General features: G+C 64.0%; 2 protein-coding genes across 5 annotated transcripts; both read right to left on the bottom strand.

Annotated features, from left to right (window-relative positions):
* Nucleotides 1-221: 221 nt before the first annotated feature.
* On the bottom strand, nt 222-17,446 carry VANGL2 (VANGL planar cell polarity protein 2). Of its 4 annotated transcripts, none has more exons than XM_055122882.1 (8): nt 17,255-17,446; nt 8,735-8,995; nt 7,541-7,661; nt 6,486-7,093; nt 5,747-5,883; nt 5,423-5,558; nt 3,067-3,298; nt 222-2,561 (listed from the first exon to the last, which is right to left on the bottom strand). In XM_055122882.1, exons 2-8 carry the CDS (start codon nt 8,803-8,805, stop codon nt 2,301-2,303), a joined length of 1,566 nt encoding a protein of 521 aa, XP_054978857.1. In that variant the 5' UTR covers nt 8,806-8,995; nt 17,255-17,446; the 3' UTR covers nt 222-2,300. The 4 variants fall into 4 exon arrangements, with proteins under 4 accessions (XP_054978857.1, XP_054978860.1, XP_054978859.1 ...); XM_055122885.1 differs by lacking the exon at nt 17,255-17,446 and adding an exon at nt 16,588-16,611; XM_055122884.1 differs by lacking the exon at nt 17,255-17,446 and adding an exon at nt 16,293-16,401.
* Nucleotides 17,447-22,386: 4,940 nt separating this feature from the next.
* Nucleotides 22,387-26,006, bottom strand: NHLH1 (nescient helix-loop-helix 1). Its single transcript, XM_004613760.2, has 2 exons — nt 25,931-26,006; nt 22,387-22,893 (listed from the first exon to the last, which is right to left on the bottom strand). Exon 2 carries the CDS (start codon nt 22,747-22,749, stop codon nt 22,387-22,389), a length of 363 nt encoding a protein of 120 aa, XP_004613817.1. The 5' UTR covers nt 22,750-22,893; nt 25,931-26,006.
* Nucleotides 26,007-27,758: the final 1,752 nt, after the last annotated feature.

Here is a 27,758-nt window from a genome sequence, read left to right as displayed (position 1 = left end):
CTCTATGAAATACAAGGCGTTCTCCCCGCCAGCGAGCCCCAGAAAGGCTCTTTCCTCACAAACAGCCCGGGAGCACCGGGCTCTGAGTGGGGACTTCCTGCCCCGTCCTGCCACACACCAGGAGGGACCCGGGGCGGAAAGGGGCTCAGCACCCACCCATCTCCCCGAGGCCTGGGAGCTGAGGGTCTGGGGCCACACTAGCAAGCAGCAGGACACACCCACAAAAGTCAAATGTTTTTATTTTATATATAAAAAAAAAAAATTGTACAGTTTTAGTTCCTAGGTCGACGAGAAAAAAAAAAAAAACCTCCCCTAAAATTGCCGTAAGATTTAGATCCACTGCAAACTGTAAAAACAAGCTTTTTATATATTAAACAAAAACTTTACATTGTACAATTTTTTTTCTACATGCATGCATAAGGTCTCAGCTCTGTAACCCAAAAAAAAAAAAAGGGGGGGGGTAGGAGGGCCGGGAGGGGGGACCTAGTGGAAACTACATTTACAGTCTCACTCGGAAGGGGGTTGGCAAACGCCCTCCCTTTGGCGCCTACAGCAAACCGCAACAGTACACGCCGGGACCAAGCCATCAGCAGACACCGCCCCGCAGGAAGGGCAGAGAAGAGAGACGGACGGACGGACAGAGAGAGACAGGGCGGACAGAAGGTGGGAGGGCAGGGAGCTCGTCTGGGCCAGCAGAAGAGATGCACAACCACGGAGCGATTTACAAACGAGGGCGTGGGGGTCCCCAGCCTCAACACAGGTATCGGGGATACGGGGGGATGAGGAGGCAGGGAGGAGGGAGGGGCGAGAACGGAGAGGCAGGAGACACAGCGGGACCAGCAGGGCGGCGAGGTAGGTGGGGCGGGCAGCTCGTGTCCTGGCGGACACGGAGGCGCAGTGATGGGGTCACAGCCAGAAGGGCGCTGGGCCCCGCCCCGTGGACGGACAGGACGGGCTCCTGTTCACAGCATGGAAGTGCCCCCCACGGTCGGGAGGCGGACACCCCAGAACTGGCCCTGGGGCTCCAGCCCTTGGTTAGGAGCGGAAGGGAGGGTCACAGTGATCTAAATCATGGCAGGTTCTTAAAAGGGGCCCCAGCTCAGGCCCCCGGCCGCGCTGGGCCTCTCCAGGACACTGAGGTATTTGAGACCAGACCCGAAAGAGTCCCCCGAGGCCCCCGGGGAAGGACTGTCCACTCTGTTCCCTCCACACCTCACAGTCCAGTGGGGGAAGGGTGGGGCTGGCCTCCGAGGGAGCCCCACCCACCAGCCCATGAGTAAGACGGGCCACCATGGTGGATGGGTGTCAGAGGGCACCAAACAGGCAGCCCGGGACCCCGAGGAAGCCCCAGCTAAGAGCTGGGGGTCAGCCTCTGGGCATGCTGATAAGGGGGCCAGTCTTGGGGGGACACTGCTAGGGGTGTCAGCCTTGAGGGCATGTGAGAGATGCTGGCAGAACAATCGGCCACCCAGGGACCCAGCTGGAGACTCGGGGCGCTGCCCGCCTGCCCCCCCCCCCATCGCAACGACACACCACAGACAGAGAAGGAACATCAGGCTCAGATCTACGTGGGTGACAGAGGGTCGGCAGCTTCTGCTCATGAGAAGGAACATCCCAGCAGCTGAGACAGGAGGTGAAGACGGGGAGCCACGTGGGGAGGACCCCTCCCCCGGGCAGCGGAGAGGCCCCTCCCCCACTCAGAGGGAGCCCAGCAGGTGGGGGAGAGCAAGGAGCCCCCTGAGGCAAAGTGGGCTTAAGGCAGGGGCTGGGGGGAGCGGCGCCCCCCGGATACCTGAGGCCACAGGTCTCTGGAGTGGAGGAGGGAATGGTGCCATGGGAGCTGGGAGGAAAATGCTGGTATAGAATGGGAGTATGGGGCCTGCGGAGCCTCCCCAAGGGACCCCCGGACCAGGACAAGTGGTGGAGGCAGGTTCAGAGCTCTAGTGACGATGGGGGCATCTCTCCTGCACCCCCAGGGGCTGCCCAGGAAAAGCCCGCCAAACCCAGGGGCTGCCTCGGTTTACCCACAGTGGCACAGGATGGGGAAAGTTCAGAAACAGAATGAGGTCTCGGGGTGAAGGATGAGATCCCCCTTGCTCTGAAGGCGTGTGGACTGCCCGCGCCCCCAGAGAACTTTCCAGAGGGGACCCCACACCCCGCGGGAGTGGCCTGGGGTGCGCGGGTGTGAGAGGGAACGGGGGGGGGAGCTTCTGGGGAGAGGCGGGAGGGGCTGATTCAAGTAAAAACGCCGGGAGCAGGAGGCGCCCCGAGCCCCCCCAGGACCCAGGTGCCCCGCGGGGTCACACGGACGTCTCCGACTGCAGCCTCATGACGAACTTGTGCGACTTGGGGTCCACGAACTCCTCGGAGAGCTTGAAGAACGGCACCTTCTTGGTGCTGACCACCAGGCTGAAGTCCTGGCGTTTGAGCAGGAACACGAGGCCATCTTTGAGCCCGCTGGTCACTGGCTCCTCGCTCACCAGCGTCCACTGCTTGGCCAGCCAGCGCTCCTTGTGATACTGGATGGTGGGGCCGGCCGCCAGGTATCGCTCCAGGAAGGCCTGGGGAGGAGTGGTCCATTGCGGGAGGAGCATCGTGGGAGGAGGGGCGGGGCCTCGAGGGGTTAGGACCAATGGGTGGAGCTCTAGAGGGCGGAGCATCGCAGGATAGGGGGCGGGGCCTAAGGAGAAGGCCCTTAAGGGCGAGGGTGTGGCCTCGAGGGCATGGCATCAAGGGAGGAGGGGCGGAGCCTCGAGGGGTTAGGACCAATGGGTGGAGGAGTGGAGCTCTAGAGGGCGGAGCATCACAGGATAGGGGCGGGGCCTAAAGCAGAAGGCCCTTAAGGGCGAGGGCGAGGGCGTGGCCTCGAGGGCAAGGCCTCAAGGCAGGAAGAGCCGGCCTCCAGGTGCTGGGACCAATGGGCGGAGGGGTGGAGCTCTAGGGGTGGAACCTAAAGCAGAAAGCCCTTAAGGGCGAGGGTGTGGCCTCAAGGGAGAGGAGGGGTGGGGCCTCAGTAGCAGGTGAACAGGAGAGGGGCGGGGCCTCAGGGAGGTGGGGCAGGCCCACCTTGGGTGTCATGTCGTGGGTGATGCAGAACTCCAGGTGCTGCAGGATGCTCTCCATCGTGTGGTATGGCTGCTGCTTGGTGGTGCGCAGGTACTTCTGCATGGCACGGGCCATGGACGCAAAAATGGCCTGGGCAGCCTCCCGGGGGTCCATCACCTCCCTGGGGTTCTTCTGCTCCTCCTCCTGCAGCCGCTTGATGTGGGTGAAGGCCTCCTCCACGGCCACCACGAGCCTGGGGACAACAGGTGTGCCTGGCACCTTCCCCAGCTCCAGCCCCCACACCTGGGCAAGGCCGGCGCTCCTGCTCCTCTGAGATGGCACAGAGCCCAAGGCCAAGGGCAGGCGTGCATGTGCGCCAGGCATGCTTGCACGCATGTGCCTGTGTATGTATGTGTGTGTGTGTGTTTGGGTATTCTCACTCGCATGTCTGTGACTGTACATTGTGTGCTGGGTGGGGGGTGACAGTGTCAGACACAGCCTGCCCATCTGCACAGGAGACAAGGCAGGGAAGGTCAGGACACAGGCCTGGAGGAACACCAGCACGCAGGCCACTAAGCACATCTCAGAAACAGCCTTGAGGCAGGAATGGGATCATCGCCTCATTTACGGAGACTCACTAGGTCCTGGAATCCACCCACGGGTACCAAAAAAGCAGGGTGCCAGATAGGGGGTGAAGAGGAGCCAGGATCCGAGCTGGACACTGCAGCAACACCCGACCACTGCAGCCTTTTCCTTCCTGAGGGTCTTTGATCTCAGTGCAGAGTTTTCTCCGCTCCCCTGTACCTCCCCCTCCCACTGATGGGGGAAAGAAAGGCCCTGAGCTGAGGCCCAGGTAGGACAGGAGGAGGGGCGAGTAGAGACATCTGTGGTTCATCACTATTTCAGAGACCACCGGGGACAGGCTGGAAGACCCACGGACAGGGCAACCCCCCCCCCAAACCTTGAGGAACAGAAAGTCGAGGGGGGAAGGCTCTCTCCTGAGGCCTCACCCACCCACACACAAAGGAATCCCCACAGGGTAGGCTGTAAACAGCCACTTTCGTCATGGGATGAGTAGTGAACCTCACTTAAGAATTCACCAGGGCAGGGGCTAGAGCAATAGCACAGCGGGGAGGGCATTTGCCTTGCACGCGGCTGACCCGGGTTCGATTCCCAGCATCCCATATGGTCCCCCGAGCACCACCAGGAGTAATTCCTGAGTGCATGAGCCAGGAGTAACCCCTGAGTATCTCTGGGTGTCATCCAAAAATCAAAATCAAACAAAAAAAGAGTGACAGGGGTTGATCCCGGAGCATTGCCCAAAGGAACCCCTAAGGACCGCTGGAAAACCCCCTCAGCAACACCAGCCCCACAACAAAATAAAAGTATTTTAAAAAAAAAGTGGGGCTGGAGCGATAGCACAGTGGGTAGGGCGCTTGCTCTGCACATAGCCAACCCAGGTTCAATTCCCAGAATCCCACACGGTCCCCCTGCTGTCAGGAGTAATTTCTGAGTGCAGAGCCAGTAGTAACCCCTAAGCATCATCAGTGTGGCCCAAAACAAACGTAATGACTGACAAGAAAAAAGAATTTACCAAGGGATCAGCAGACAGACAGACCTTATTTTACAAGTAAAAGGCTCCCCCTGTAGAACAAGGCTCCGGGATCTGCGGGGCACCTCACTAAATCTCCTGTCCAGCCCAGCTGCACCTGTGTCCTGGCTCATCTGGTCCAGCAAGTCCCCATCCAGCCCATGTCCTTCCAGCTCCGACCCGTCCACACAGCACAGTCCTGCCTCGCCTCGCCTACCCAACATAGACTCACTAGCTTCGCCCCTTCCATCCCCGCCCACCTAGGGGTATCCATCTCTCCCTCCGCCCAGCAGTCCTGCCTAGGCCTGTCCACTCAGCAAGGCCATCTAGCCCTGCCCCATAGCCCCTCCCCCAACACGGCTCATATAGCCCCGCCTACCTGGGGGTCTCCACTTCTCCCACCTAGAGGTCCTTCCTAGCCCCGCCCACCCATCAAGCTTATTTGACCCTGCACCTCATGACCCCGCCCCAAAGTCCCGCCCCATCTAGCCCCGCCCCTTATAGTTCTGAACACCCAGCAGAATCCACCCTCTTCAGCCTCTGGGCGGACAGAGGGGCACCTGAGGGTCTCCATCTCTCCTTTCACCCAGTTCTTCCTAGCCCCGCCCCTCCAAGCCCCGCCCACCAGAGGGTCTCTCCTTCCACCCAGTTCTTATAGCCCCGCCCCAGTAGCCTGTTTAGCCACACCCTCATAGCCCCACCCACCAGCAAGCCCCGCCCATCCATCCTGCCCCTTCCACTCTCCACCTCTCCCCTTCCGCGCCCTGTCTGCGCCCCAGGACGCACCTGGCCCTGCGCTTGCGCACCCTCCGCTCATGTTCTGCCTCCTCGTAGTAGTATTCATTGTGACTGTTGTCCCTCCTCCGGGCAGCGGCTGCGATAACGGCCCGCGACTGGCCAGTGGAGTTGTTGGTGCTGTTCTCTGCAGGGAGAACAAGAAGGTCTGGCCACGTGCAGGGCAGGCAGCCTGGCACCCTGGACCCTGCTGCCCCACCCTGACTGCACCCGGGGGTCACTGTGGCGGGCAGGGCTGGGCAGAGCAGCCGGGGATACTGGGCGGGGCATAGGGCGGACAGAGGGGCGGACAGACTGGGAGGATGATATGCTCACCCTCTCCCAGGGAATACACTTTGAAGCCGGACACTTTCTTGGCCAGGACGGACTTGGGGAGGTTGAGGAGGGCAGGGTTGTAGACGGGGAAATCGTGGTAGTACTTCTCCAGGATCCACACGGCCACGCGCTGGATACTGCGGGGAAACGGCAGGGAGACACATGCACATGAGAGGGGGGACAGCAGGGCTAGGCAGGGCAGACACGGGAGAAATGGAGTGTGCGGCTGGGACAGAAGAAAAGCGGGGTGCAGCTCACTCTGGCTTACTGCCTCATCCCAGGGCAGACCGGGGGCCCAGTGGGGGTCCCACCCTGCCAAGCCTTTCCTCCCAACTCCCTGCTGGGGACCAGGCACATCCTGCCCACCACTGGGGGCTGGAGAACCTGGGGGCCGCTCAAGCCTCATGTGCCCCTGGACCCACACCACTCTCTCTCAGAAAACCGAGTCTGTAACCTGTTATCCTCAGCCTCCCTGCAGGCACCCCCACCCCACTGAGCCAAGGACCCTTCCTGCAAGCAGCAAATGGTGATGCAAACCTGCTCTTGGTAGAGGAAAGCCACCTTTCCCCGATACCCACCCTCCCAACCCCCCTTATCTGCCCAAACTCCACCCCATCCCCTACTTACCACCCATCCCCAGCTCCGCCCCTGGCACTGGCTGCCCAGACCCCACCCACCCCAGCCGAGGTCCCGCCCACCCGGCCAGGCCCCGCCCCGCCGGCCAGGCCCCGCCCCGCACCTGAGATGGCCCACGTTGTAGAAGCGGCTGGCGCCGTCCGTGGAGCGCACCACCTTGAGCGTAAAGTGCGGCTGCAGCTGGCGCAGCTCCAGCAGGACCACGGCCAGGTAGTGCACGAAGAGCAGCGCGTCCACCAGAGACACGGCGAACTGCACGACGCCCTGGTAGCTGCGCTCACGCGCGTCCAGGATGCGCACGCCGTAGAAGAGCCAGTAGGAGGCCACGAGCAGGAAGACCAGCACCATGAGCAGCGCGCGCAGCACAACGACGCGCGGGAGCGCGGCGCGCGGCCGCCGGCAGAAGAGCGCCCAGCTGCCCAGCAGCAAGATGAGCAGCTTGAAGGCCACGGAGATGAAGAGGCCCTCGCAGGCCGCGCCGCACGGCTCCAGCTCGTCCCGCCACAGCAGCGGGGGCAGCAGCAGGAAGGCCAGCGGCGTCAGGAAGGACAGCAGCGCCAGGGCGGCGCCCGCCACCACGCCCAGGTGGCGCGAGCAGTCCAGCGGCACGCCGTCCTCCATGTCCTTGGCGATGCGCGTGAGGTCATCGTGGGAGATGCTGTGCTCCGAGGTGCCGGTCACCACGGTGGTGGTCTCGCCCCAGTTGTCGTCCTGCAGCCGCCCGGGCGAGGAGAGGACAGAGGGTGTCGGTGCCCAGAGCCACCCCCGCCCCGGTTTGGGGGGGAAACTTGGGCTTCAGATCCAGGCCAGGCTCAGCCAAGCAGGCTCAGGAGCCAGGTGATGGACAGGGCTCCGCCCCCAGGAAGCAGCCATGGGGCGGGCAGAGCAGCTCCCAAGATGCCCACTTCTGCCGGTGAGGACCCGGGTCTCGGTGAACGCAGGCTGGGCTCAGAGCTGGCGGGAGTCGCAGCCTCTCAGAGTCACCCAGGCTCCTGAGCCAGACCTCCAGGACCCCTCTCGGCCCGACCCCCCGGACCCCACTCCGGCCCACCCACCTTCCCCTCTTTCCTCGAGGGCCCCGGTGGACAGGGGAGCCCACCTGCTGCCCCTCCTACCGAGCACTGGCCAGACAGGGCTGCACCTGGGCCCCACACTCACCCGCTCGTCCCCCCGCGTGGACTCGTTGTCCAGCAGTGGCTCCCCAGGGGCCTGGATGGTCACCGACTTGTCCCCGCGGCTCCCGTCCCGGCTCTTGGAGCGGTGGCGGTCTCGGCGGTCCCTGGGGAGGGGGCGGGGCAGGTCAGCTCACAGGCGCCCACCCCGTCCTACACGCAGCAATCCTGTGCCCACCAGTGCCCACCGCAGCCCCGTGCCTGGCCACCTGTGCCCACCTGCATCCACCTGTGCCCACCTGCATCCACCTGTGCCCACCTGCATCCACCTGTGCCCACCTGCATCCACCTGTGCCCATCTGTAGCTACCTGTGCCCACCTGCACCCACCTGTGCCCATCTGTAGCTACCTGTGCCCACCTGCATTCACCTGTGCCCATCTGTAGCTACCTGTGCCCACCTGCGCCTGTCTATGCCCACCTGCACCACTGTGCTCACCTGTGCCTGTCTATAGGCGCCTATGCCTGTATATGCCCACCTGTACCACCTGTATCTATGTTCACCTGTGCCCACCTATATACACCTGTGCCTATGCCCACCTGCACCACCTGTGCCCACTACACCTTGTGCCCACCTGTATCTACCTGTGCCCACCTGTGCCTATCTATATGCACCTATGCCTGTAAATGCCCACCTGCACACACCTGTACCTACCTGTGCCCATCTGTGCCTGTCTATATGCACCTGTGCCTATATATGCCCACCTGCACCATCTGCATCCACCTGTATCTACCTGTGCCCACCGGTGCCTGTCTGTCTATAGGTACCTATGCTTATGTCACCTGTACCACCTGTGACCACCGGTATCTGCCTGTGCCCACCTGTGCCTGTCATATACACCTGTGCCCACCTGTGCCTGTCTATAGGAACCTATGCCTGTCTGTCACCTGCACCACCTGTGCTCACCTGTGTCCATCTGTATCCACCTGTATTCACCTGTGCTCACCTGTGCCCACCTGTATCCCCCTGTGCCCACCTGTGCCTGTCATATACACCTGTGCCCACCTGTGCCTGTCTATAGGAACCTGTGCCTGTCTATGTCACCTGCACCACCTGTGTCCATCTGTATCTACCTGTGCTCACCTGTGCCCACCTGTGCCTGTCATATACACCTGTGTCTGCCTATGCCCCCTGCTACACCTGTGCCCTTCCCCGTGCCTGCTGCGCCCTCCTGTGCCCACCTGTGCTTGCGGGAGCCGCGGGAGTGGGCCGACTTGTAGGAGTAGCCCGAGTACTGGGACTCGGTGTCCATGGCGTCGGAGCGCCGGGCCTTGTAGCGCTCCAGGGCCGTGGCTGGAGGCCTCCCGGGGGGGCCCACGGGCACCTCCTTCAGCGCAGGCTTCCGCAGGCCAAGGGGCACCTTCAGGAACTCCACCGGCACCCGGAGGGTCTCTATCTTGCTGGATGGGTGGGCTCAGCTCAGAGAGAAAACAGCGAGGGTCCTGGGGAGAGAAGCGGGGAGACGCCGAGTCCATGGGGGGCCGCTGAGCTCACGGGGCATGGGGGCCAGGCAGGAAAGTCCCCCCAAGCAGGCATGGTCCTCCCAGGTGCCGCTGGCCTTTGGAAGAGCACCCCGGGCTGTGCCAAGGGCTCAGGAGCAGGTGACGCCCAGGTGACCCAGCCCCAGAGGCTGAGGGAGGGGCTGGAGCGATAACACAGCAGGGAGGGCGTTTGCCTCACACGCGGCCGACCTGGGTTCGATTCCCAGCATCCCATAGGGTCCCCCAAGCACCGCCAGGAGTAATTCCTGAGTGCAGAGCCAGGAGTAACCCCTGTGCATCGCCGGGTGTGACCCAAAAAGCCAAAAAAAAAAAAAAAAGAAGAGGCAGAGGGAACACTGGCACCGTGTCTTCTCAGCCAGCAAGCAGTCCCACGCCCCAGAGAGGCTGGACGGGAGGGGAGGACAGGGACAGCGGCAGGCTGGACGGGGGTCAGTAAACTGTGCACTGTACATTGCACTACCCCGCCCCCAGCCAAGGGGAGCATGCCACTCTGGCATTGGCCTGCCTCCCTGCCACAGGCATGGGGTGGACGGAGGGCGTGTGCCTGCATCTGAGCAGCCCTGCCGGCAGGGGTACAGGGGTGGGTGGAAGCGAGAGGAAGGGTCGAGAAGCAGGTGCAAAGTGAGCTCCTGAAGTGGGCAAGGTGGGGGGCACCTGGGAGAGTCCAGGAAGTGTACAGTTCCCCACCTGGGTGCACACAGCTGTCCACCGGGGGTACAGGTACTATCTTGTAGATGCCGGGGTACACTCGTGCGTGCATCCCCATGCAAACCCATGCACGTGGGCGCATGAGCACATGCGTGTAAACTCACGCCCACACCCCTTCACCACCACCTCAAACGCCCAAAGGAAGTCCATGCCAGGCAGGTGCCCTGCTCTGTCCCCCACCTTCCAAAGCTGTCCCTGTCCTCCAGGCGGACGGCCAAAACAGAGGATGCTTGGGGCCAGGGCGACAGCACAGTGGGGAGGGCGTCTGCCTTGCACATGGCTGAGCGGGCTCCGATCCCCGGCATCCCCTAGGGTCCCTCGAGCACCGCCAGGAGTGATTCCTGAGTGCAGAGCCAGGAGTGAGCCCTGAGCATCGGCGGGTGGGACCCAAAAGGCCAAAAATAAAATAAAATAAAATAAAGGGATGCAAGGATGCTCTCTCTTGCTGTACCACCTGTGCCCCAGGAGTGGTGGGGGTCATGCTGAGAAGGTCCCCCTCTCTCTGGGCTGTTGGGAGGCTACAGGGGTGAAGTGGGGAGGGGTTGCGTGCTTCCTGCCTCGCCCCCTGAGACCCAGACACCCCATGGCTCCCCGGCTGGAATCCACCATGGATTGCGTGGGGTTAAAAGGCGGCCAGGGGTGCAGGGGTGGGGGGAGAGCCAGAGAAGGGGGCCCTTCTCCCCCAAAGGCTTTCAGACACGAAATTAATGGCATGTGCCTCGGGATGATCCTGCAGCGGTTGCAGGAGGCCTGGCCGGCCGGGGGGAGCCTTTGGCTGGGGGGAGCCTTTGTCCAACTTCTCCCGCATTGATCGTCATGGCAACCCCAGCCCCCGGTTGCCTGGGCGATGACAGCCACCAGGTCCTGGAACCCGTCCCCAGCATTCACCGCGAGGTCAGGGAGGGTTGGGGGTGAGGGACGTGGGGACAGGACGGGCTCTCGGCGGGGCCCCAGCTTTTGTCCGAGTGTGGGATCAGGTTTCTTCAGGAAACAATCGCAGCTCCAGAGAAGCCAGTGGGAACCTGGCAACAGGCAGGGTGGGGGCGGGGCGGGGGAGCCGGCTGGAAGCACAGCCCAGGCCCTTCCCATGGCCGCTCAGGTGGTCAGCCGGGGCGGGCACCCGCAGGGCTGGGGCGGGCCCGCTGAGACCGTGCCAGGCTGCTGGGGCGGAGGAAGGGGGTGGGACCTCGACAGGGGACGGGACCTCAGACGACCAGATGACGACCAGATGACGGGGCATCTGACAGGGCACAGGAGAGGGGTCAGTTCACAGGCTGGGGCAGGGCCCATGTGAGGAGCAGCCAGAATAAACGCAGGCGGCAGGACTGCCGGGCCTCTGCGCCCTCAACAACTGACCCAGGTGTGTAAGGGCTGCTGGTCCCGTGGCCAGGGCTGCACCCAGGCAGGAGGGGCCCCAGCACCCCCCAGAGCGGACAAGACCAGGACGAGAGGGACCAGCATGGCCAGTGTCCCCACGGCATCCCTCATCCCCCCGGAACTCAAGTGCAGCCCCCAGCAGGGAGCCCGGGCCAGGTGGGCACCCGGGCACCGCTGCCCAGGCTGCCGGGAGGGGTGCGGTGGGCAGGCACAGCCGGCGCCAGGAGCCCGCCCGCGCCTGCAGCCGGGCCTGCCTGGGGCCGCCAGACGTGAGCTCAGCGCCCGGCTGGGGCCAGGAATGGGCTTCTCATCAGCGGGCCGGCGGGGGCAGGCGGGACCCCGGATCCCCAGCTCGCGCCGTGGCCGAAAGGAGCCGGGTTGGAGTCACCTGCTCCCCCGTCGGCCTGGTCCCAGAGGGGGCGAGGCTGGGCCCCGCCAAACACACGCACACACAGCACAGGCACACACAGACACACGCGGGCACAGGGCACACACGCAGGGCACCCACGTGCACACACGTGGTCTCTGGGCCCAGACAGGCTCACACCGCCCACCCCCTCCACACACACACACCCCCGCCTCCCCCTGCGCCTGCGGCCGGCCGGGCAGGTTCTGGGATGACAGATCTGTGCCTGCTCTGCGGGGCACCCCACCCAGCGCTGCCGAGCAAGGATCCCTGCCCCCACCCCACACACACCAGCACCTGGCTCCCAGCCTCCCCCAGACCCAGATGGGGCACGGGAGGGGCGTGGAGGGCGAGGCGGGCCCTGAGGCACTGGGCACCGGCAGCAGGGGTGAGGCGCTCCCTGGGCCCTGTTTCACTGGGGAATCCAGGCCCCGGCTCAGGGCACCCCGGGAGCCCAGTGCTGGCCACCCCGCCTCCAAACACACAGACAGAAGGCACCTGGGGCAGGTGGGCCGGGGACGGCAGCCCTGTCCCCACCCGCCCCTGCAGCCCAAGACCTTCTTCAGTCAGTCTCCGGAGGGTCCTGCTGTGCCCCGCTATGGCCTGGGCATGTCATAGCTGCCATGACTGGGGGCAGGAGTGAGCACAGCTGGGAGCACGGAGCGGGGGAGAAAGATGAGTGGGAGCACCAGGGGGAGCACGGATGGGAGCACCGGGGGATCATGGACGGGAGCACCACAGGAGCACGAGAGTGGGAAACCAGGGAGCACAGGTGCGAGAGCACCAGGGGGAAAAGAGGTGGGAGCACCAGGGAGCACGGGTGGGAGCACCGGGAGGAGCGAGGGGTAGGGGCAGCCCTGTGGCCAGGCTGTGGGAGCAGCTGGCCGGCAGATGACAGGGTGGGGAGGGCAGGGGGCACCTGGGCTCTAGGTTCTGAAAGCCCCCCCCGCCCCCCTGGCCTCAGCCTCAGCTCATGCCTGAAAACCAAGTCCCGGAGTGCCGGAGAGGGACATCGCCAGCGTGGCCACTGCCCCAGGGCCACCCCAATCTCCATTCCGGGGCGAAGCAGGACCGGATGCAGCTCCTCAGGCCCACAGTGCGCCTGGCCCCCCACAGCCAAAACGGGACCCACGCTCCCTGCACTCAGGGATGTTTGGGGGTGCAGGAAAACCGGGTACTACCCAGTGCTCCAGGAGTAAAGCCCCCAGACCTGGACAGGGCCCCAGGTCTAGGACCCCCACACCAACCTGGAACCCAGGAACCACAGGCACCCCAGCAGGGAAGCCGCCCTCCCTGGGGCTCTGGGGCCCTGAGGGACCCCAGCACCCATTTCCAGGCCCATAAAATGGGTGTGAAGACACACACACACTCTAACACAAACATACGCACATACAAACACAGACACACACACACACTCAGACACACACACAGACACACACACAAGCACAAAGACACATGCACATACACGTGCACACTCACATGCACACACACATGCACACATATACACACACAGACATGCACACACATTGAGACACTCGTGCACAGACACACACGCAAGCACACAAATACACGGACACTCACACACGTACACCTTCACATGTGCACACACACACACACACTCGCACACACGCACATTCAGGCACACACACCCCTCATGCACACACACACACATGCACACTCAAACACACATATACATACGCACACCCACTCACATACACACACACACACACACACACACGCACAACGGGCATGACTTAGCAAGGTTCAGCTTCTAACCAAACAGCATCTTTCACATGGGTGGAAGGGTGGGCACACGCAGACCCCCAAAAATGCCATCGCTCACCTCCCCGCCCCCTCCTGAGACTGCATCCTCCCTTCCTGCCCCCAGAGGCCCCCCTGGAATAAGCCGGAATCTCATCCTGGGACTCAGTGTGACGCCCATGACAACGCGACCCCAGGGGCCCTGGGCCTCCAGCCCCGTCCCTCCCCTGCACCTGACAAGCAGGCCAGGCCCTCACTGCCCCCCACCCCCGCCTCCCCCGCCTCGCTCCCACACCCCACCCTGATGCCAGGGTACCCCAGATTCTGCAGGCCCCCATCTCCCGAGCCCGTTCCCAGCAGCCACACCTGTAATTACTCGTCTGCGGGGCTCAGAGCAGCAGTAACTGCTCATTTCCAGGGGCCCCTGCAGGCTGTCGGGTGGGGCCCAGGGCTGAGGTTCTCCCGGCCGGAACCTGCTGCGCCCCAGACCACAGCAGAACCGGACAAGGGGGGGGGGGCGGGGGTCCCTGGTCTGCCATCACCTTCTCCTCGTGAGCAAGGCTGCCCCCTGCAGGGGCTTGAGGGTAGAGCCGGTGGGGGGGGAGGTGCGCTGAGAAGTGTGGGAGTCCTGGGCCCAAGACAGAGCTGCCGAGCAAAACGCCGCCACGCTGGGCCCACACCTCTGCCCTGGGCCCGGGCTTCCTGATGTCCCCCAACAATTCCCACTCTGTTCTTCAAATATGGGGTCACCCAGCCTCACTCGGACCCTCTCCCGGCCCTGCCCGCTCACGTCCAAACCCCTGACCTCGCCCCCTCAGTCACACCCAGTGGTCTGGACACAGACGGATGGACAGACGGACAGATGGGAAGACAGATGGAGGGATGGATGGATGGATGGAGGGATGGAGGGATGGATGGAGGGAGGGAGGGAGGGAGGGATGGATGGATGGATGGATGGAGGGAGGGAGGGAGGGATGGAGGGATGGATGGAGGGATGGATGGATGGATGGATGGATGGATGGATGGATGGATGGACGGATGGAGGGAGGGATGGATGGATGGATGGATGAATGGATGGACAGAGGGAGGGAGGGAGGGAGGGAGGGATGGATGGATGGAGGGATAGATGGACGGATGGAGGGATGGATGGAGGGATGGTTGGATGGAGGGATGGATGGATGAATGGATGGACAGAGGGAAGGAGGGATGGATGGATGGATGGATGGATGGATGGATGGATGGATGGACGGATGGAGGGAGGGATGGAGCGATGGATGGATGGAGGGATGGATGGATGGATGGAGGGATGGATGGATGGATGGATGGATGAATGGATGGACAGAGGGAGGGAGGGAGGGATGGATGAAGGGATGGATGGAGGGAGGGAGGGAGGGAGGGAGGGAGGAATGGAGGTATGGATGGATGGAGGGATGGATGGATGGAGGGAGGGATGGATGGGTGATGGATGGGTGGATGGGACAGATAGATGGAAAGAAGAACAGACAGATAGATGAGTGAAAGACAGATAGATGAAGGGGGGCACAAGCTCTCCAGGAGACAGGTGGGAGACGCAGCATAAAGGGACACCACCCCCAGGCCTGTGCTCCCTCGTGGCTGGAGAAGCAGGAAGTGGGTCAAGGGCAGCACCTTGTCCCTCTGGGCTGAGGACAACGGCTCCCAAGAGAAGGGGCGTCCCCAGTACGGGGCTCAGCTGCATTGAGGGTCTAACCCTGTTCTTTTTTTTTTTTTGGGTCACACCCGGCAATGCTCAGGGCTGACTCCTGGCTCTGCACTCAGGAATTACCCCTGGTGGTGCTCAGGGGACCCTATGGGATGCTGGGAATCGAACCCGGGTCGGCCGCATGCAAGGCAAATGCTCTACCCGCTGTGCTATCGCTCCAGCCCCCTAACCCCGTTCTTAAAGCTCCAGCTCTGGGCAGAGCTCCCAGACACCAGCAGGGGCAAGCTCTGCCCTCCACGGGGCACTGGGGCCGGGGCACCCCCATGCCCGAGTCTCATGCCCACCTGCACCTCAGACCCCGCACACAGGCGGTTCCCCCAGGTCCTCAGGACGGTGCTGGGGTGCAGTCAGAACTGAGAGGTGCCCCGGGCGGGACGGCCCGTGTGAAGTGTCCCGTCTGCCTCGTGGTCCAATGAACTGTCGCCACCACGCACCGGGTCTGTCATTAACTCCCGTTTACAGGAGACTTCAAACGTTATCTCCTGTCTGAGGTCAGAGCGCCAGAATCAAAGGACGCTGCACCCTGGGAGGGGGCATGGGGCGGGGGTGGGGGCTTCTAGTGGAGGGCTGGGCCGGGCTGTGCCCACCACCCGACACCTGTATCCCCATGCCCCTAGTGAGCACAGAGCCACAGACAGGGCAGGCGGCAGGCGCTGCCGGGGGCGCCCGAAGCCCGCAGACCTGGAGGGGTGTCCTATCTCCGGGCTCTGTCCCCACGTGCAGGCCTGCAGCAGTGAGCCAGGCGAGAGCCCCGAGGGGGCCAGACAGGGGCGGGCCCGGGGCTGTTGGTGGTCTCTGCGGACACGATCCTGGCAATCCCGCCCTCCCCCAACCCTGGCAGCCCCTCCCCCTCCGCGGAAGCCCCAGCAGATGCTGAGCGCAGCCTCTGGCCTGAAACGAGGGTGTCCACCCCACCTCTGGCTGCAAGAGGAAGATGACCTGGTGAAGGGGTGCCGGGACCCCAAAGGAGAAAGAGCAGAAGTGAGAGAGCCTGTGGCCCCTTGGGGTACTGGACACCCCCCATGTCTATCCAGGGCAGACACCTCCATGGGGCTAGACCCCTGTATCCCAGCCCTTGGTCTGGCGCCCTGCGCACACAGACCCTGGATGAGACACTCACCCATCCCCCCTGAGACCCATTCTCCCCCAGCACGGGAGCTGCCCTGGAGTGCCAGCCCCCATCCCAGCCCCTCGACCCCCCCACTGAGGTGGTCCTGGGGCAGCTTGGGGTGAGGGGTACTTACTGGCTCCACTCCTCCAGCCTCCACTTCCTCTGAGGCTCCTGGGCACACACATGCCCTTTTCTAGAAACCCCCATCTTCCAAGCAGGCCGGCAGAAGACGCCCGCGCACCCCACCCCTCCTCAGGGCCTGAGGCCATAAGCCGGCACCCTGGGTCCCAGGCAGGCCCATCCACGCGGCGGGACGCCCCCAAACCAACTCGGAATCCCACCCCCGCCCCACGCTGCATCGGCACGCCTGGGGCGCCCCACCCACCCGCTCAGGCTGCACACCCCGTGGGCCACAGGTGCGCCCCTACCTGCGTAGGCCCCGTTCCGGGCGCCCTCCACGGCCCGCAGAGCGCGTCCCCTTGGCCAGGCCCACCCGCACGGCCCCGCTGTAGGACCGGGACCCCCCCGTGCGTGGGCCCACCCGCACCGACCCCGCAGCGCGGCCGGGACCACCTCACGCGCAGGCCCACCTGCACGGCCCCGCAGCGCGCCCGGGTGCGCACGCACCAAAACAAAGGCGCCCGCACCGGCCCCCGGGGCTGCCCCCTCCACAAGCCGCGGGTGCGCGGCCACCTCCCGGGGTCCCGGGGCCAGCAGAGGGGCGGCGGGACGCGGCGCGGGTCCCCGGGCCCCTCACACACCCCCCTGCGCCCGGCCTCGGCCCCCGCCCCCTCTACCCCCGCTCCCCGAGCCCGCGCGCGGGGGGCGCATGCACCCTTGGGCCACCTCCTAGCCGCTCCCCGCGGGTGCCGCCCCGCTCCCGCTCCCCTCGGGATGCGCCCGGCCAGGCCCCCGCGCCCGGGCCCAGGAAAGTCCCCGGCGCGCCAGGCCCGGCTCCGCCCCCTCCCCAAAGTCGGGGCTTGCGCGCCCCGCCGCGCCGGCCCGCTCGGAGCGGGGATCCCCGCCGCCCCCCGCCCCGCCCCGCGCGCCCCCCGCGCGCCCCCCGGCCGCCCGCCCCGCGCCGCCCGCACTCACCGACCCCGCCGCGGCCGCCTTTGTATCCGGCCGCTCCGGGCGGGCGCGCACCGCGCCGGCTCCGCGCCCCTCGCGTCCGCGCGCTGCTCTGCGCCTCGGGGGGCCCCGGCGCGGGGGGCCGGCGGGGCGCTCAGGCTCCCATGGCGGGACCGAACCGGGAACCGCGGACCCGAGCCAGACCGGCCGGCGGGGGAGGGGAGGGGCGCTGGGCGGGCGCACCCCGGGCACCGCCCCCGGCCGTGCCCGCTACCCCGCCCCCGCCGTGGCCATTGTCTGCGCGGCTCCTCCCCGCGCCGCCCCCCCGGGCCAGCCTCTCACCCCCGTCTGCACCCGGGCCCGGGCCGGCCTGCGCCCCCAGCCCGCCGCCGCGACCACCGGAGACCCCCCCCCGGACTCCCCAGCCCGCGCGCCCTCCTGCTCCTCGGCCTCCCCCGTGTCCAGCCAGACCCTCACCCTGCAGACCTCCTTGTAGGCTGGCACCCCCGCCTCCCCGCGCCTCCAACCCCGCTCTTGGGCATCTGCCCGCCCCACCCGGGCTTGGGTCCACGCTCAGCTACCCCCTGCGCCCCACGTGGGGTCCGAGCCCCCACGCTGGCTCCAGGAAGCCGGTGTCGAGATTGGGGGGCCCCTCCCCTCCCCAGGACCGCAGGGCCGGAGGGAGGCCGGGCTCTGATTTTAATTAGTGCGCAAGACCCTCCCCGCTTCTTCTACGCAGGGGATTTCCCGACACCCTGTCCCAGGCAACACCCCCCCAACCCATAATTAAATTACTTTGCGCTAGGCCGCCCCGGGCTCTCCTCATTAGCACCCTGAAACCCTCCTCATTAGCGCGCACCCCCTTTGGGGCTTCGGGATTAATTACAAAGGGAGACCTGCCCTGGGGAGAGAGGAGGGGTCCGCCTGGGAGAGCCCAAGGCACAGCAGAGCCTGTACCCCTAAACAGCCACCGCGGGGGGGGGGGGCAGGGACTTGGGGTGCCTAGATCTTTGGGGTGTGGCAGCCAATGGCTCCGGATCATTAAGGCCTTTCTGCCTTAGAGCAGCCAAAGATTAAAAAAAAAAATGAAGAAGAAAAAAAAACTCGAGGTAGAGGAGGAGGCGGCTGGGGAGATATTACAACAGGGAAAAAAGGACCTCACCTAGCACCGGGATAACGTGGGTTCAATTTCCAGCCCCTGATATGGTCCCCCAAAGCTGGCCGGGAGTGACCTCTGAGCTGGATCATAGAAACGGGGGCTCGGGGCCAGCAGGGTAGCTAGGCTGGGGAGTGCTGAGAAAGAGGACACATTTCTGAGGTTTTTTTTTTAGGAGGGGGTTGGGGAGTCACGCCTGGCGATGCACTCAGGAGTTACTCCTGACAGTGCTCGGGGGAGCATATGGGAAGCCGGGGATCGAACGCTGGTTGGCAGCGTGCAAGCCTTGCTCTGGCTCCACATTTCTAAGTTTCTTCTCCCTTTCACTCCTTTGACATGAGGGTATTGGCCGCTGGACGAAGACCCGAGGGCCCCAGATAACCCCCCTGGGCCTTCCCCTTCCCCGGGGGATCTGTGGAACTTTCCAGATGTGCTCAGCGGTGGGGGCTGGAGCAATCGTACAGCGGGTAGAGCATTTGCCTTGCACGCGGCCCACCCAGGTTCGAATCCCAGCATCCCATAGGGTCCCCTGAGCACAGCCAGGAGTAACCCCTGTGCATCGCCAGGTGTGAGTGCCCCCCAAAAAAAAAAAAACAGATGTGCTCGAGGATGAGAATTGGGCTCCTAGCACTGCTTAGGTCCAAGGAGCAGACCCTCAGGACACACGCCTCAAAGCCCAGAAGAGGGGCTGGAGCGATAGCACAGCAGGTAGGGCGTTTGCCTTGCACGTGGCCGACCCGGGTTCGAATCCCAGCATCCCATAGGGTCCCCTGAGCACCGCCAGGAGTAATTCCTGAGTGTAGAACCAGGAGTAACTCCTGTGCATCGCCGGGTGTGACCCAAAAAGAAAAAAAAAAAAAAAAAAGCCCAGAAGATTCCGCCAGTCTCCAGGGCCAGAACCCACTGAGAGCGCCCCCTCTTGGTGTGGCTGGGGCAGCAGTCTCTACTGTAAAGGGGCTCCCGCTTGCCACAGCCCCTCACCCTCACATACCCACTCCCAGCTTCTGGGGACCACCCCCCCCAGGAGGAACAGAGCCCTCCACCCCACCCACGGTCTTCCACGCAGAAGCCTTTCCTGCCCTCCTGGCCACGTCCCCCGCCCTCCCGTCCACCCGTCTCCAGAGTCCCCTGCAATTACAGCCGTTGTCAGCCGGGGGCTGCAGATTTAATCACCTGGGAAGCCGGGCAGTCGCCCGGGCCCCCTCTCACCCCCGCAGCCCAGACTTCCGGGGGTGGGGATTGTCCTGCGCTTAGGGAGTCGGGTTGTCCGCTGCGCTTCCCAGTGGCCCCGTCCTGTCCCTGCAGGTGTGCCCCCAGGTCCCACCTTTCCACCTGCGGTGGGTGCCGTTCCCCCCCCCCCCGCCACCCAGCCCTGCCGTCTCCTGCTCGCAGACACAACAAAACCAAAGCTTAGCGCCCGCGCCCCCTCCGGCTGCCCGCCCCCGCCCCCCACCGGCCGCAGAGCCCCGCGTGGGCTCCGGCCACTTCACTAGGGCAGTGGGTGGAGGAGGGTCCCTGAGAGGACGCCCCGGACCACCAGCTGCTGGCCAGAGGCAGAACACAGTCCAGTGCCCCCCCCCCAGCCAGAACTGTCCTGTCCTTTCCTGCCGCCCCCGGCCAGGGCGCCCTGTCATGTTTGCTGGCGGTCAGCAGAGGGCAGCATTCACGCAGCCGTGACCTGCGGCTGGCCGGCCCAGTCCAGAGCAGGAAGCCCTTCACCGGCCCTCGGTCCAAGCCGCCTGCATTCACTCTCGTTCCTTCCGTCCACTTCCCTCCGCTCACGCTGCCTCCAGCCACGTTTCCTGTGTCTGTGTTCCCTCCGTCCACTCTGTCCCCTCCACCTGGCTCTCCCGCGGTCCCTCAACCTCCCTCCCTCCTGGGTTCCAGGGCGGTCAGGGCAGCTGCGGGCGAGGAGAGGGCGTCGGGACCTGGCCCTTGGGGGCCAGGGTACGGGGAGCCTGGCCTTGGTCTGGGGGCAGGGAAGCGGGAGCTGGAGGGGGCTGGAGGCTTTGAGAGCCCAGCCCAGGCCCCCCCCCAGTCGGCCCCGCCCCCGCCCCTGCTGGCTTGCAGGGAGGGGTGGGGGGAGAGGGGCCTGAGTCGCCCCCACCCCCGATGCCCTCCCCCTGCCCCTCCCGCTCTGTCCTCTGCTGCCGTGCAGTGAGGCCAATCGATTATCTGAAGAAATTTGGAGCTGGCAGCAGACCAGCTGCCTGTCCCCTCCCCCAGGCCCCGGGGGGACCCTGGATAGAGGGCCTGTCGGTCACCTCTGCCTTCTGAGGGGACGGACCCCCGCACCCAGCTGCCTGCCCCCTCCCCAACGCCCCCCGGCCCTGTCACATCTGCTCCGATTCCTGCTGGAGAGGCAGGGAGCCCCCCCTCCATCCAGGGCCCTGACCTGCGGGGGCGGCCCAGAGGGCCTGGGGGGCTGCAGCCGCGTTCGGGGGTCTCTGGGCCAGGCCCCTCCCTGGGCTCAGCCCTGCTGCCAAGAGCAGCTGCTTCCTCCCCTCCTCCCTGCCCTGAAGGCCCCCCCAGACCCACTCAGGTGGGTGTGTGCTCAGGGGGTCCACACCCCCAGGCAGAGACCCCCCTTCATTTCAGCCCAGCTCCCTCCTTTGGAGGCAGCCAGGGGCCGGGTGTGGCGGTGGCCCCCATCCCGGGAAGCCCAGAAAAGACCAGAGTCGTGAGAGCGTGAGTCATTGCTTGGGGGGCACCCCTGGGTGCCCGGAGGCCCCTCGGCACCAAACTTTATTCCTCCCCTTCTGCTGCCCGCGTGCTCTCCCAAGAACCCAGGTTCAGGGGCTGAGAACTGAGACAGACGCAGGGGTTCTGTTCTGGCTCTGAGCAGGAGAGGGGGGCCCCAGGCTTGGGGGGGCCCCAGGCTGGCACCTTCGGCTTGTTCTCAGCCGGGGCAGCAGCGGCGGGGGGCCGAGCCCCTGTCTCTGCCCTCTCGTCCCATCACAGAGCCCACGGCCCCACTAGCCTCAGCCCGGACTGCCATAGACCACCTCTGCCCCTCGGGTGACAAGTCAGAGGTGTGTCGAGCTCAGTCAGCGAGACCCCCTCCCCAAGGGCCTGGCTTTGGGGGGCGCCATGAGGGGAGGGAGAGAAGCAGGAGGGTGCCAGGGTGGGATTGTTTGGGAGCTGAGGACGGACATGGGGCCCGGCAGGGGGCGGGACACACACACACACACACACACACACACACACACACACGTCTAGGGTGCGGCGCCAGGCGGGGGGGCCGTGGCTATGGGAGCCCCACAGCCCGCAGGGGGAGTCAGTGGTCTGGGCAGGACCCAAAGTGCACACAGCTCGGCAATAAATAGTGATTCTCAAATAAATAGCGTGAATAAATACGGGATGAATAAATAAACACACAGACCCCCGCCCTTGCAGGGCTAGGAATGGGGGTAGGGGCGGCGGCCGGAGACAGGCTGGGCCCGGAGGCTGGGGACGAGGTGGCGGGGGGGGGGGATCAACGAGCCACCGATCTAGGAGGGGGTCGCACATTTTCCTGGGGGAGGGGCGGGGTAAGCAGCAGGCCCATGATTCCGAAGCCTGCACCCCCCATGGCCCTGCTGAGTTCCTGGGTTGGGTCTGGGGGCATGACGCCCACCCTAGCGTCCGGGCTCTCCTCGAGACACACGGGGTGATGGGAACTGGGGGCGTGGGTGTGGGAGGGCGGGCAGGGGTGGAGGGAGGACAGAGGCACTCAGCTCAGGGCGTGCCCCATCTCCGGACGGCACGGAAACAGGTACAGCCCCACGCCTCACCTGTCCCATGGCCTCATCGGGACCCTCCACACACACACTCACGCAGGGACCCTCCTTAGCACCCCCCTCCCGTGTCCGTGAGCCAGCGCCCCCCCCCAGAGACGGCAGGGGAGAGGAGAGGAGGGGCGCCACCGTGCCCAGCCCTGGGCAGCTCCGGCGCTGACTGCCGGGGGACACGCCCGCCCGTGTCTGGGGGCCAGGGTGCGGGAGGTGGCCCCGCGGCCGGCTCAGACGTCCAGCACATGGTTCAGGTAGGAGATGTAGCAGATGGCCAGGCGCAGGATCTCGATCTTGGACAGCTTCTTGTCCGGGGGCAGCGTGGGCAGCAGCTTGCGCAGCTCGGCGAAGGCCAGGTTGAAGGCCTCCACGCGGATGCGCTCCCGCGTGGCGTGGGCCGTGCGGTACTTGGCCGTGGCCCTGCGCCGCCGTCGCCGCTCCTCCCGGCTCAGCTGCACCGGGTCTCGGCGGCCCCCGGGCTCCCCGGCCTCCAGGCCCCGCGCCACGCCCCCCACCCCGCGGTCACTGAAGCTGGACTCGGTCTCTGCGGGGGGCGAGGGCTCCAGCTCAGGGGCGTCTGAGCTGAGCATCATGGCAGCCCGGGGCCCCACCTGGGCCCACCCTTGAGGACCCTGAGAGACGCTCGTGGGAGGGACCGGAGGGGGTTCGTGGGGCGGGGGGGCGGCAGCCACCAACAGGGGGGTCCTCAGGCATCCATGGCCAGCTCCGGAGGGGGCCTGGAAGAGAGAAGGGGACAGTAAGGGACAAACTGGGGAAGGGGTGGTTGATCCCACTGGAAGCATGTGGGGGGAGGGGGCGGGGTCAGGCAGAGGAGGAGAGAAGGGGGGACAGGAGAGATGACCGCTGACCAAGCAGAACAGCACCTAGCTAGGGGCAGATGGACCCTGTTTCACTCTGGGTTGCGGGGCAGGGGGTGAACACACCTGGCAGTGCTCAGGGTTTACTCCTGGTTCTGTGCTCCAGGATCACTCCTGGTGGGACTTGGAGAACCCGGGTCAGTTGTGTGCCAGGCAAGTGTCCTCCCCGCTCTGTGATCTCTCATCATGTCTTCTTAGCTCAGTGGCAAAAGATGAAGCAAGGGGCCAGAGCAATGGGGCAGCGGGGAGGACGTTCTTGCATGCAGCCAACCCGGGTTTGATCCCCGGCATCCCATAGGGTCCCCCAAGCACTGCCAGAAGTGATTCCTGAGTGCAGAGGCAGAAGTCAGCCCTGAGCATCACTGGGTGTGACCCCAAAAAGCAAAGGAAGGAGGAGGAAGAAGATGGAGGAAGAGGAAGAGGAGGAGGAAGAGGAAGAGGAGAAGGAGAAGAAGAAGAAGAAGAAGAAGGAGGAGGAGGAGGAGGAGGAGGAGGAGGAAGAAAGAAGAGGAGAAGAAGAAGAAAAAGAAGGAAGAAGAAAGAAGAAGGAAGAAGAAAGAAGAAGAGGAGAAGAAGAAAAAGGAGAAGAAAAAGAAGAAGAAAAAGAAGGAAGAAGGAAGAAGAAGAAGAAGGAAGAAGAAAGAAGAGAAGAAGATAAGAAGAAGGAAAAAATAAGAAGAAGAAAGAAGAAGGAAGAAGAAGAAAGAAGGAAGAAGAAGAAGAAGAAGGAAGAAGAAGAAGAAGGAAGAAGAAGAAGAAGAAGAAGAAGAAGAAGAAGAAGAAGAAGAAGAAGAAGAAGAAGAAGAAGAAGAAGAAGAAGAAGAAGAAGAAGAAGAAGAAGAAGAAGAAGAAGAAGAAGAAGAAGAAGAAGAAGAAGAAGAAGAAGAAGAAGAAGAAGAAGAAGAAGAAGAAGAAGAAGAAGAAGAAGAAGATGGCGGCAAAACTAAGGGTGGTGCAACGTGAGGGGACACAGAGTTGCCTTGCGTGGGGAGGGGTGTGGGGATGGATACAGGACGCAGGTGCTGTGGGTTTAGAGGAAGCCTCAGGGTCACAGGAGCAGCTGGAGGTCAAAGGTCCCACACAGTGACCGAGCGAAGGTCAGACGCCGAGGGGGTCTGTGTTGAGAGAAGTGACCGAGCCCCAACAGGGGTGCAGGCCGGGCCCCGTGGGCGCTGGGCTTGCGAGGCAAATGCGCAGCTGCTGCAGACAGGGTGGTGCCAAGAAGCACCCCCCAAAGAGCGGAAACTGCGGCCAGGAGGGGGTCCAGCTCTTGTGCTTCTGGGGCATTTACCACAGCAGACAGACAGACAGACAGACAACCCACACCAACAGTAGACTGGGAAACAACTGCCAAGGGGAGCCAGGGTGGGAGACACAAGCTGGAAAGCCGGGGACCCGCCTCTCTCCCTCTGCAGCCTCGGGGCCCCCAGGACCACGGTCCAGGGCCACCTCAGGCGGGAGCAGAGTCGGGGAGGGGCTCTGAGCAGCGGGAGTAAGTCCCAGTCCTGAGCCTGCCCCCCACACCCTGGTCCCCTCTGCCCTCCAGACCCCCAGATGCCCAGCCTACACCCAAGCCAGACTGGAGTCCGCAGCCGCCAGGCCAGGGGGCAGGGCCCAGCTCCACAGCTGTGACTCCGCACACAGCACACACTCTGGACACGATATACACAAGCCTCAGAGCACACGCCATATGCACAGAACACACTATGGACACTGTCCACACAGCACACACACAGGCCACAGAGCACACACTATATGCACAGAACACACAGAGCACACATAGAGCACACGCCATACACACAGAACACACACAGCACACATAGCACACAGAGTCCTCAGAGCACAGACCATGCACATCACACACACAGCACATGTACAGTCCACACAGCACACACCATACACACAGTCCACACTGTATGCACAGCACACACCATGCACACCATACACACAGCACAAGGCACACCCAGTACAAATAGCACACAACACACACACAGCACACACAGTATACACACAGCTCACACAGCATATATAGCATACAATATCACACACAACACACAGTACACAGACAACACACAGCATACACACAGCACACACACAGCACATAGTTCACACAGCACACACACAGCATACACACAGCACACCAATACATACAACACACAACACACTCAGTTCACACAACACACAGCACACCGAGCACACACCCAGTATACACAGCACATACAGTACACACACACAGCACACACAACACACACAGAGCACACCCAGTATACCCAGCTCACACACAGCACACACAGCACACAGTGCACAAAGTACACACAACACACACAGCACACAGTACACAGAACATATAGCAACACCACACACCGTAAGCAGATTACACATCATGTACACAGAGACACAATATACACAGCGCACACAGTCCCGCAGACACTGACTCCATGTATGGGTGAGGGGGCACCGAGGGCACACGCCAGAGCCTGCCCCCTGCCCCATTCTCCGGGTCCCCCTCTGTCTCAGGATGTCACTGGGGTCTCCCATCTCTCTGACCCCCACCCCGCCCCATTCTCTGGGTCCCCCTCCGCCTCAGGATTCACTGGGGTTCTCGCATCTCTCTGACCCCCCACCCTGCCCCATTCTCCGGGTCCCCCTCCGCCTTAGGATGTCACTGGGGGTCCCCCATCTCTCTGACCCCCACCCCGCTCAGCCCGGGGCCCCGGCTCCCAGGGGTCCCAGGCAGCTCCTGTTCCCCACGCCCCTGGCCATCCAGGGCTCTGGGCATCTGTCCTGGGATGGACTCCCCGCACCTCCAGGGCTCCCGGAGACTAGTTGGGGGTCCCGGGACAGCCAGGAGGAGAGGGAGGAGCAGCCCACCCCCCAGGCCCACACCCCTCTTTACCTAGGCGGGCCTGGGGGAGGTCCAAGCTGGCCGGACGGCTGGGGCGCCCCGTCCTGCTCTGGTCGCCCGCCGCACCGCGCATCCGCGCCCTGCAAAGTTAGCGAGCGGCTCCCGGGAGCGCGCCAGCCTCGGCGGCTGCAGGGCACAGGGGCTGCGGGCGCATGGCCCGGGCGGGCACAGGGGCCAGGTGGGGCCAGGCTCGTGGCCACCCTCCAGACACAGCACACCTGGGCTGGGTATATGAGCCGGGTCCCACACCCCCCGCGCCCCATTGGCTGCCTCGCCCCTTCATCAATATTAAACAGCCCGGCCAGGCAGCTATTGGCAGAGGGATCTGGGGAGCCCCCACCCCCGGGAGCAGGGGCGGGGCCCGCCCTGGGGGGCGGGGATGGGGGGCGCAGGGACATCTGTTCCCCATGCATATTTCATGAGCCAGAAATGGCGAGCTGGGAGGGGCTGGCTGGGGTGCGAGCCAGGGCAGCTCCCAGACGCACCCGTGTCCCACGCCAGAGCCCCCCCGGCCCCGCCGCCGCTGCTGCTGCTTCTGAGAACTCTGGGGAGAAGGGGCTGGCACAGCCTGCAGGACGCCTGTCCACCTCTCCCGGGGGCTGGGCGCCGGGTGTCACTGGGTCCAGCTCACCCCCAGAGGGGCCCCTAGGAGGAGGCAGGGCTGGGCTGTTGGGGGCACGCGGGCGCTGAGGAAAGTGACGCCCAAATTCTACCAAACAGGTGGTGGAACTTCACCCAAGGGCTCAGTTGCCTGCGGCTGGTGTGTGCCCATTGCAGGGGTGGGTCTGTGTGAACGTGTGTGAACACGTGTCCATGTGCACCCCCGCGGGCAGTGAGAATGTGTGCCTGTGTGTGTGCAGGAGTCCAAGGATACATGTGCTGTATGTGTGCACGTGCTGACACACGCATGTCCATGTAGTGACTGTGTGCATGCATATGCACACATGTCAGTGCACGTTCACATGCAATATGTTAGGGCACTGTAGACGAGCCTGTGGGTCCATGTGCGCATGCAAGGTGTGTTCACACATATGCATGTATGTACAGGTATGTCTATGCATGTCGGGCATGTCTGTGTGCATACACTCCCCTGGGGGAGTGTCCAGGGGCACTCATGTGCAGGTGCCTATGGATGTGCACGCATTCCTGTGTGCAGCATGTCAGCGTGCATGTATATGTAGGCATGTTTATGCACACATATGCAGGCATGTCCATGTGCATGTGTTTTTGTGTACACATATGTGCAGGCATATCTGTGCACACAGGCATGTCTGTGTGCACACATGGGCAGGTGTGTCCATGTGCACATATGTGCAGGCGTGTGCTGGCACGCATGTGCAGGCGTGTCTGTGTGCACACACGTGCAGGTGTGGCATGTCTCAGGAGCAGGCCCAGGAGGGTAGGGGAGCAGCTGTATGGGTGGAGCTGCTCCTTCACGGCTGGGAGGAGCCTGTGTGGAACCTCTGGCAAGACCAGTATGTGGGGCCAAGGCTCCATGCCCATGTGTGTCTTTGAGCAAGTGGCCACCGGGGCCCTCCGTGATGTGGGGACAGTGGCTTAGGGGCCGTGGCTCTGCCTAGCACCTTAGCCGCCACCCCTGCATTTCCCCGTTGCTCCCCATGGCTTCCCCGGGGAACCTGGTTCCCAGGCCGGGCGCTGAGGTGCGGGCTCCCACCTGGGCAGGCCCAGACAGGTGCTGGGTCCAGCAGATGGGCTGAGTGGGGGGAGGGAGCAGGGCGGCGGTGGGGAGCAGGTGGTTCCCCGTCTTGCATCAGCATTGCCAGGGCGCTGATTAAAAACCCATCTCCCCCTAACGAGC

This window comes from Sorex araneus, chromosome X (genome assembly GCF_027595985.1).
Source record: "Sorex araneus isolate mSorAra2 chromosome X, mSorAra2.pri, whole genome shotgun sequence".
NCBI lineage: Eukaryota > Metazoa > Chordata > Mammalia > Eulipotyphla > Soricidae > Sorex > Sorex araneus.
Note: the sequence above shows the minus strand (reverse complement) of the source record. Positions and strands in the feature narration are given on the sequence as shown.

Excerpts from the sequence above, each read along its gene's own strand:
- VANGL2 (XM_055122882.1), bottom strand. The coding sequence starts at position 8,805 with ATGGACACCGAGTCCCAGTACTCGGGCTACTCCTACAAGTCGGCCCAC. Across the intron at positions 7,662-8,734 it reads CGCGGCTCCCGCAAGCACAG|GGACCGCCGAGACCGCCACC; the intron begins GTGGGCACAGGA and ends CCCCCTCCCCAG. Across the intron at positions 5,559-5,746 it reads AGTGTATTCCCTGGGAGAGG|AGAACAGCACCAACAACTCC; the intron begins GTGAGCATATCA and ends TTCTCCCTGCAG.
- NHLH1 (XM_004613760.2), bottom strand. The coding sequence starts at position 22,749 with ATGATGCTCAGCTCAGACGCCCCTGAGCTGGAGCCCTCGCCCCCCGCA.